Source organism: Micromesistius poutassou (assembly GCF_964030765.1).
Source record: "Micromesistius poutassou genome assembly, chromosome: 3".
Classification (NCBI taxonomy): Eukaryota; Metazoa; Chordata; class Actinopteri; order Gadiformes; family Gadidae; genus Micromesistius; species Micromesistius poutassou.
In genome coordinates, this window is record NC_140273.1 from 21,390,146 (window position 1) to 21,400,568 (window position 10,423).

Here is a 10,423-nt window from a genome sequence, read left to right on the forward strand (position 1 = left end):
GTCTGTGTGTAGGTGGGTGTGCGTGTGTAGGTGTTTGTGGGTGTGCCTGTGCGTGTGTAGGTGTTTGTGGGTGTGCCTGTGTAGGTGTTTGTGGTGTCTGTGTGTATGTGTGTGTGTGTGTGTGTGTGTGTGTGTGTGTGTGTGTGTGTGTGTGCATGTATCGGTGTAGGTGTGTGTGTGTGGTTGTGCATGCATATGCATGTGTGTATCCACTCCCTGTTATTCTGTGTATATGCCTAGAAAGTGGATTAATTAGTTGTTATTTACATGTAGCCCTCCCAGTACTCATCTGATATGCATCCCTGCTAATTAGTAGATAGCTCCAAAGCAGCTTCTGCTAACATAATATTATTAGCTCTTTGGCTCATCACCAGATTCCTGTATGACATATCAAAAAAATGGATTAGGTAGATATTGTGTTCCGGAACACGAAACAGTTGTGAGTAATTGTCCTTTCTAATTGTTTATTATGTTTTGCAATTGCCTCCTTAAGCACTTTATATCTCTCATTTATTCTGCACCCAATTAGTCAGCAATCGGCCACTTCCTCATCACTCTCGCCCAAATCTTGTGCAGAGGTTTCTCAAGGTTGTGTGTGTGTGTGTGTGTGTGTGTGTGTGTGTGTGTGTGTGTGAGTGAGTGCGGTGTGTGTGTGTGTGTGTATGTGTGTGTGTGTGTGTGCAGTATGTTTGTGTCTGTGTGTGCATGTGTTTGCGTGCGTGCCTGTGTGTGTGTGTGTGTACATGTGTGTGCGTGCATGTGCGTGTGCGTGCAGTGTGTGTGTGTGTGTGTGGAGGGCAGGGTGCATGTACAAAGGCACTCCTGTGTGATTTAAGATGCTTCTTTATTACTTCTTTATTGTTGTGCTGGTGTGGATACTCACTTAAAGGGATTTGGGGCTCAGGGGGAGCGACGGTTAGGACTGTGTGGGAATCACTCTCTCGCTCGGTCTCGCTCTCTCTTCCAGTATCTCTTTCTTCACCACCACCCCTCCCTCTATTCCTCCTTCCTGGACTGTCCGCCTCTCTCTGCTCCCCAGGCAGATCAGGAAAGGGGGAGTCAAGTGGTTTTACTGGGAGGACTTCAATAAAGTAACGTCTGTCTCCCCACGGCCCCTGCACTCCCCCGCTAGAGACCCTGTTTGTGTGCACAACGACACCTGTGTTCCTTTTTCCACTAAGCCGCTCGCTGGCTCGCCCCTAGAGAGAGAGAGCGAGAGAGAGACATAAACACAGAGTGAGCGGGAGAGTGAGCTGGATATAAACACATTGCGAGAATGAGTGAGTGTGTGTATGTGTGTGTGTATGTGTGTGTGCATGTGTGTGTGTGCGCGTCTGTGCGTCTGCGCACGTGAAGAACAGGAAGGCGTAAAGAGATAGATTTCAGTGAATGACACACAGAGAGGAACAGAGGGGGAGTATGGCGCGAGACCGAGTTGTGTCTGATAGCACCTGTATTTGCTCCCTCCCTCCTCCCTCTCCCCCTGTAGACGCCTGTCACCATGGAATCACTGGGCTGTTTTATCCCCTTTCCTAAGGCTCCCACCTCACACCTCTCTCTCCCCCCCCCCTTCCCCCTCTCCTCTACGCCGTCCCTCCCACTCTCTACTTCTGCCTCACTCCCATTTTCCACTCCATCTCTCTCTCTCTCTCTCCTAAGATCTGTGTGGGGATTGCGTGTGTGTGTCTGTATGTGTATGTGTGTGTGTGTGTGTATGTGTGTGTCTGTGTATGTGAGAATGTGTGTGTGTGTGTGTGTGTGTGTGTATCAGGGATGGAAATTTAAACCCGCCACACGCCATATGCGGGTAGATTTGTATGCTATTTGTATGCTGCGGGTAAATTGTGTCACTATGCCCGCCACTGTGGCAGCCGATCGAATTTGCATATCTAGGGGTGTACTGTACAGTATAAACGGTATAGTGACTAAACCGGTGTGAATTTGCGCTACAATATGGATTTTGATGTTACCGTGTGACCGCTGTGACCGGGAGGCTAGATGAGCGCTTTCTTTTTCTTTTGATTTTCTAACTTAAAGAGCGCTAAAGAAGCAACGTAGTGCCAGAGACGCAGTCGTTTATTCGTAATACACTCCCGAGGCGTACGCAGATTTTGGTCATGTTCTATAAGATATTCTAGAACACTCCGGGAGCTCCGGCGGGCGTCCTGGAGCTATCTTAAAGACTGCATTGGGTTCTCCGACATCTCTGGTCCTTCCACATCAATCTGAAGTCGCCGTTCAATCTGGACTTCAGAGAGTCAAAGCCAAAGTTCCTTTCCCCCAATACCTTCTCCGCCAATGCAGTCTTTAATTCATAATATCATCCGGAGGCGCACACAGCTTTTAGCCATGATATTATATATTATATTATATAGATACCTATATATTATATTATATCATATTATATTATATTATATTATTTAGATATAGAGCTCCGGGAGTCCGCAAACGGCAACAACCACTTTCTCATCCTGCTGCGATTCACTCTGGACTGCAGGGAGTGAACGCTGATTGGCTGATACCCCTTCAGAAGCATTTTTATAGAAATTAGAAGATAAAATGAACATACTGTGATATAATACCGTTACCGTCTATTTCTCAAATCATACCGTGATATAAATTTTAGTCCATAGGGGGGTCTGTGTTCAATTATAAAATGTTTTGAAATAAACATGACTTAACATGGCAGATACCTGTGTATTGTTTATCATATGCAGTAAGAGTGTAACATTTGCAACTCAGTTCCTCAGTTTCTACTTCGGTAGAAATCACTTCTGATGGAAAAAATAATGTGTATGAAAAACACTTTTCTTAGCTATTCTTACTATTATATTGTTTAATACTAACGCATAAATAAAAAAATATTGCATTTAAAAAGTGTCTGGTAAAAAAGTTGAGTGGCTGGTCGATTTTTAAATCCACCTGCCACAGTAGCCGGTGGGCAAAAAAGTTCATTTCCATCTCTGGGGTGTATGTATGTATGTATGTATGTATGTATGTATGTATGTATGTATGTATGGTGTGTATGTGTGTGTGTGTGTGTGTGTGTGTGTGTGTGTGTGTGTGTGTGTGTGGTTTCAGCCCACCAGCATTGCAAGTTGGGCTGAAACTAAACATTTAAATGGTAAACAGTTCATCAGGTTTTTTGAATTCCTGGACTAATTGCTCCCTAGTCTGTCGTGTTTCTCTACAGCTTCTTAAGAGTACATTTCCATTCAATATATAAACACAAGTCTGGATTTTGGATCGGTTGCTGAATCTAATTCAGCTAATTATAATAATAATAAGACTACTTTGGCGGCCAGTATTACAACATAGATTTGTCCTAAACATTGCTTGCATCTCTATAAACATATCCAAGGAAATGACCAAATAAAAAAAACATCCAAGTGTTGAATTCCACAATAATTATATATCCGCAGGATATATGCGTCCTCATGGCATCCATGCGTCCTCATGGCACACATGAGGACGCATGCTAAGTGTCCATCTGTTCGTCATTCTTATGTTTTTTTGCATGATCCATCAAGATGACATATGATTTTCCAATGAGCAATGCCTTTTGCTTCATACCTATCGTAATATTGTGTGTATATATATATACATATTTTTTTAATGATTTTTTATACAGTGTGTGTACAATATGAAAGCATCGGCATATAACTAACAGTTATGTAAAGCTAAGACATCCAGAAACAGTTGTTTATAGTTACATAGAAATAGCTCACATAAGCATCACTAGATCATATTGTTGCATTAGCATTAACTCTGTCCGAGCCTGAGCGACATGTCCAGGTATACTTTTTTTTTTTTTTTAGCACAAACTAATTGCTAAAGTTAGTTTAGCTAAAAATGAACATTATAAGCTGTTCATTTTTGTATTAGCCTCAGCTCTGTCTCGGCCTGAGCGCCATGTCCAGGCACAGTTGGTTTAGCATGAGCCAATCAGCTAAAGTTAGCATTAGCTAAACACGTACGACCGCTAGCTGGTACGAGTTCATCCGCGTTGGCTCTGTCCCTCTGTCTGTGGCTCTGAGTGTTGTGCTGTCTGGTTCTGCGTCTCCAGGCCATGGTGGACACGGTGAACAACCTGCTGCAGCCGCGCGCCCAGGCGGCGTGGAGGCAGCTGCCCACCAGTGAGCAGCTGCACTCGGCCACGCTGCTGCTGGACACGGTGGAGGCCGGCGCCTTCATGCTGGCCGACAACCTGCTGAAGGTCGACACCATCCAGGAGACGGCCGAGAACATCCGTGAGTTTGAACCCCCCCGTCGCTCCGTCGTTGTTTCCCTATGAGTGAGTCGTGATCAGGGACGACCTTGAGCTCGGGGGACGTTTCGGAGTGGAAATTCAGTTCTGAATCCGACGGCTTGTTTTAGTTTGTGTTTTTGTGTGCAGTATTCATGTTCTGTGCTATATTTAACAATCTGCGAGTCTTATTCATCACAAGATATTGTTCAGTGGTGCTTGAGACACATTCCCATGAGGGAATGTATAACTAATAAGTTGCTTAATAGAAATATACATGACTTCAATACGCAATTATTTGCTGTATTGCCCTTGGTGTGTGTGTCTGTGTGTGTGTGTGTGTCTGCATTGTACATGTACTGTATATTGTATGAATACATATTCTTTTCCAACCAAGCCCCACCACGGATGTGTCAATCAGCTCAGTGTGTGCGTCTGGTCCATTATTAAGACACAACAACATAGCTCACATGTTGGCAGTGGCCCCCTGGGCAACATCATCCACATCCACGTGTGATGAACGCCGCAGTGAGGAAGTAGGGCAGAATAATGCTGTGATGTCTTAGGGAGTGGAGAAAGTAAGGAGGCACATATGTGGATGCAAGGATTATCCTACACACACAAACACATTGTTTGCACATACACATGCACACTCACACAAACACATAAAAATACAACCATGCACACACACACGCACACACACACACACACACACACACAGACACACACACATATACACTCGAGCGCACACATACAAGGGTTAAGCTGAAACGTATCTGAGTGGGTGCAACAAGGTGTCTGGGAGAGAGAGGGCCGTAGCTGTGTGTCTGTGATAAGGTTTGGATGAATGGACAATAATAACATGCTGCAGTGTGAGGGCTTCATACACGACACAAGCGCTCCTACTGCTTTACAGCCGACTGGATCTACTACCACTGACCCTATGTTCTCATGCTGACTGGAACACCACCACACAATGAAGAACTGTGTTCTCCTTCATTTCTTTGTCTGGGGTTTTTTTTCAACCAGATTTGCCTGTAAACTTTATGGATCAAATCCTATTGCTGCAGCTACCGCTTTTACTACTGCTTCTCCTGGCACCGCCACCACTGTGGCTTCCCAATCAATTGCATATTCATATTATTTTTGCATTTTTTGCATCTGCCACTCGCTAAAGGTCACAATTAATTTATTCCATTTTCTCTTTTTTACATAACGAAAACATGAATACATCTGATTTCCTACACTGGTTGCATTAATATCAAATGTTATGTAATGCTATATATGTGAGTATATATTTCACATGGCCCCCTTCTCCTTCCTGTCATGGTGAGAGTAACAGATAATGGGGACATCACTGAAGGTATAGTGGTGAGTAAGTGCAGTGGGAGTCGTCACACACACACACACAGACACACACACACACACACACACACACACACACACACACACACACACACACACACACACAGACACAGTGTGTTACGTACACCCAGGACATATACACAGCCTTCAGCCTTGAGGTCATCAGAGACGGGGGGGCCGGCTGGGTGGTCGAAGGGGGGAGCTGGTCAGTGGTGCATATTCACCGAGATGCAGCAAACATGGCCTCTAGGCCACGCGTACACACACGAGTGGTGAGCCCCAGACAATGGTTCTTGCTTTGCGGTTTTATTTTTCTTTCCCTTCAATCGTAGGCGGAATTGACAATGCAGAAGAAAGCTAGTTATTATGCCTCTGTGCACATTTACACCCCCTCCCTCTCGCTCTCTCTCTCTCTCTCTCTCTCGGTCTCTGTCTCTCTTTCTTTCCCACTGTCTTTCTTTCTCTCTCTCTGTCTCTCTTACTGTCTCTCTGTCTCTTTCTATACTGCTGATTCTTTCTGAATGGACATCTTTTTTTCTGTCTCTCTCTCTCTCTCTCTCTCTCTCTCTCTCTCTCTCTCTCTCTCTCTCGCTCTGTCTGTCCCTCTTTCTCTCTTTCTCTCTCTCTTTCTATCTCTCTCTGTATCTCCGTCGCGTTTGTTGTCTCTCCTCCTATCGCTCAGTATTCTGTTTCTCAATCCTTCCATCTCTCTCTATCTCTCTGTCTATCTGTCTCCCTCTCCCTCTCTCTCTCTCTCTCTCTCTCCTCTCTCTCTCTCTCTCTCTCTCTAATGTCTATCATAGCTGATCCTCTCGTGAGTGAACAAAGGCTAAACATGCTGAAATGCAATTCGTAGAACAAAAGTGACTTACCTCTGTTCTCTCTCCTCCGCTCGGGAGCCACAGCTACAGCTGGAATCAGCTTCCCCTCATCCCTTCTTTTGGTGGGAGCTACCACTTTTGAAAATGTTTGATTTTATTGCATGTATTTTAATTTATAATTTACTTTATATATATATATATATATACATATAAAATATTATGTATGTAATTGCATTTATTTATTTATTTTATAAATATATATAAATAAATACATTCAATAAAATAGAAAATATCCCAGAGTGTGTGGCTATATATATATATATATAATGTACCATGCCGTATCAGCCTCTGCTCCCTGTGATAGTGGGAGTGGGCAGGCCTGGCTGGGCTTCCAACCTGAAGGACAGAATAACAGGTGGGAGGTGAGGGGGGAGACGGAGTGGTGAGCCGTGGAGGTGAGGGGAGGAGGGGAGGGGAGGAGGGAGGCCAGGGGAGGGGAGAGGAGGGGAGGGGAGGGGAGGAGGGAGGCCAGAGGAGGGGAGGGGAGAGGAGGGGAGGGTAGGAGGAAGGCCGGAGGAGGGGAGAGGAGGGGAGAGGAGGGGAGGGGAGGAGGGAGGTCAGAGGAGAGAGGAGTGGAGAGGAGGAGGGAGGCCCGAGGAGAGAGGAGTGGAGAGGAGGAGGGAGGCCAGAGAAGGGGAGGGGGGGAGTGGAGACGACGTGAGGAGTGGAGAGAAGGTGAGGCAAAAGGAGGAGAGGGGAGGAGTGGAGAGGAAGTGAGGCGACAGGAGGGGAGGAGAAGGAAGGGAGATGGAGTGCAGAAGGGGAGAGTGGAGTGGAGGAGGCGAGAGACGGGGAGGAGGCACATGTGGGAGGCAGAGTTATGATAAAAGATGGGGGAATATAATGGAACCGAGCAAAGCATGAATCACTTTCTCCTCCTGATCATTTCCACTTCAACGATCTATGACATCATGGTTTCACTTTCAAGGTCACATGATCTCACATGAGGCAATAACTTTCTTTGTCTTGATGTTCAAAGTCTTCAACTTGATGTGAGGAGGATGGATGAGCGATTTATCTCGTGACAATAAGTAACATAGTTTCTTCCATACTAAGCAATGCACATGCAGTTCTTACAACGTGACAATATTGGATGATACTGCTGTACAATACTGTCAGATATGTTGGGTGGTGCAGTAATACCATGGGCAGCCCTTTCTTCCACTCAACACACAGTCTACACACAGCAATACCTTACATAACTTATAGCGCTGTCTCTACTTTTAATTCCACTTAACGTAACTCATCAATGCTGTTGTATAAACCTGGCATGGATGGAGATGTAGGCTACAGCGTTTCCGGAGAACTTAAAAAAGAGAAATGTGGTCTCCGTGCTGCGCTTCCTTTATACCGTTAATCTTCCCTCCCAGCTAATCCAGTGGGAAGATCCTCCTGATTATCTCTCCCTTTATTCATAACCGGCCCAGATACTGCCTCTCATCACACTCTCTCTCACTCCTCCCTTCCTTTTCTCTCTACCTCGCTCTCCCTCTCTCATCACACTATCTCTCTCTCCCTCTCTCCTCACACTATCTCTCTCTCCCTCTCATCACACTATCTCTCTCTGTCTCTCTCGCTCTCATCATCACACTATCTCTCTCTCTCTCTCATCATCACACTATCTCCCTCTCCCGCTCTCATCACACTATCACTCTCTCACTCTCTCATCGTCACACTATCTCTCTCTCCCTCTCTCATCACACTATCTCTCTCTGTCTCTCTCTCCCTCTCTCATCTCACTATCTCTCTCTCACTCTCTCATCATCACACTATCGCTCTCTCACTCTCTCATCTCACTATCTCACTCTCACTCTCTCATCATCACACTCTCTCTCTCGCTCTATTATTACACTATCTCTCCCTCTTTCATCACACAACTCCCCCTCCCTCCCTCATCACACTATCTCTCCCTCTCCTGCTCCTTCCCTCTCTCGTCACACAATCTCCCTCTTTCTCTCTTTCTCTCTTTCTCTCTCTCTCTCTCTCTCCCCCCCCTTACCCCTCTCCCTAAAATACATTGAAAGGAAGAACTCATTAAAATGTTGATTTTAAAAGAGGATGCTAAGACAAAGCAGGGGTTGTTGGGGGGGGTGGTGGTTGTAGATCTCGCCTAGGGTGCCAGAATGGCGCCACTGTGTGCTTGCGTGTGTGTGTGTGTGTGTATGTGTCTGGCTGTGACTATATGTACATTTTATGTAACAATAGAGAAATAGTCTGAATAATGGTATGCATCACTGGCAAAAAGAAAATGAAAGACAGAAGGTCATATTTCAGTGTGTGTGTGTGTGTGTGCATGTGTGTGCATGCCTGTGTTTCTGTTTGTGCATCTGTGTGTGTTTCGGTATGTGCCCGTGTATACGTGTGTGCATGTGTTTGTGTATCTGTGTGTTTCTGTGTTTGTGCATGCCTGTGTGTTTCTGTGTGTGTGTGTGTGTGTGTGTGTGTGTGTGTGTGTGTGTGTATGTGTATGTGTGTGTGTGTGTGTGTGTGAAAAGGAAAGACAAAGAGAAAGACAGAAAGAGGTATTTCAGTGCCTGTGTTGAGTATCTGGATGTGATTTTGGGCTGTGTGTCATTGCACACACACTAAATGTTTAGTCTCGCTGTTGCAGGACACTTACCCGGTCTGTTCATTGTGTTGCTCTGTCCCCCTGCCAGTATTTTCATCTCGTGTTTTTCATATCACCGCCATGTTTATGTCTGTCTTTCTCCTCCTCCTCCTGCCTTTTTCTCTCTTTTTGGCAAAGCAAAGTCTCTATCTGCTATCACAGAACACATAATATTTTCACACACACACACACACATACACACACACACGCACGCACGCATGCACACACACAGACACACACCCACACTCATCTTTTCCTTTCTTTCCTTTTTGTTCTCCATCCCAGGCTTCCCCTAATGTCGATCGTCACCTCTCTCCTCCTCTCTCCCTCATTTTTCACATCTCTGTTTTCAATACCACATATTCCTCCTCCACTCTGCTCTCCTTTTCTTAAAGTGCCAGTGAACCTTAAATCATGTTGCTTTTGTATACACCTGATTATGCCTTCATTATGAGCTTCACCCTGGTAGTCTGTTCCGTTTGGTCACTGTTCCTTAACTAAACACCTCACACACATCATTTTGAGAAACGGGTTGGCAGTCCCAGTCAATCAGTTTGTAAACGTTTTACTTCGAACTCCGGTCCCGATCTTTTGGTGATGTTGAAGTGCCTATTTGCGGTCACCTCGACCTCATGACTAAGTGAAACCAGTGCCCAGAAGGAACACTTTACTAGGGGTGTGTGTGGCGGTACGGAGCTCCGTCTGGGCAGTGGTTGACGTCCCAGAGAGGGTTAAGCTTCTGGGAACACCTATAGTATAACGCCACCATGTCAGTCGCATTTCACGTACAACTCGCTCATTCTAAAGCACACATACAACGGCGTCACACGCTTAAAAATAAGTACGTTGTCGGGAGCCGTAACCATGGGGACCACACCTCCTCCTCTTTCTTAAAACTCTCGGCACAAAACACATTTCATTTCAATCTCGTAGTGTTCGGATTCCAGCTGAAAAAGGGGGGGTTCACTTTGCTTTCATTCCCATCTCGGCCGCGCACCGTTGTGTGTTTGATCAGCATGTCAATTCCCGCCGCTAACAAAGAGCCGCTTCCGGAATAAGTCACACCCGAGGAGAGAGGCCGCTGAATATCAAAGGTATAATCAGGCCCTCATTCTTTTTCTTCATCTTCTCTGTACAACATTACAAATCTGTAAAGCATTCATGAATGTTAAAGAAGAGAGAGGCAGAGAATGAGGAGGAGAGAGAGAGAAGGGAGAAAGGGAGAGAGAGAGCGGCAAAGAGAGATATTTATATATATATATAGAGAGAGAGAGAGAGAGAGAGAGAGAGAGACTTATCTGTGTTATGTCGCGGTTACGGACC

The 10,423-nt window shown here is 45.4% G+C and overlaps 1 protein-coding gene across 1 annotated transcript in view; it reads left to right on the plus strand.

Moving 5' to 3' along the window:
- Positions 1–9,396, plus strand: part of LOC311341147 (adhesion G protein-coupled receptor L3-like) — a gene marked incomplete at its 3' end in the record, with an annotated part of 76,901 nt that extends 67,505 nt beyond the window's left edge. The window contains exons 10-11 of the mRNA XM_084466041.1: positions 4,067–4,250; positions 9,386–9,396. Of these exons, the coding sequence (XP_084322167.1) occupies positions 4,067–4,250; positions 9,386–9,396 (195 nt within the window). The remainder of the gene's footprint in view (positions 1–4,066; positions 4,251–9,385) is intronic.
- Positions 9,397–10,423: the final 1,027 nt, after the last annotated feature.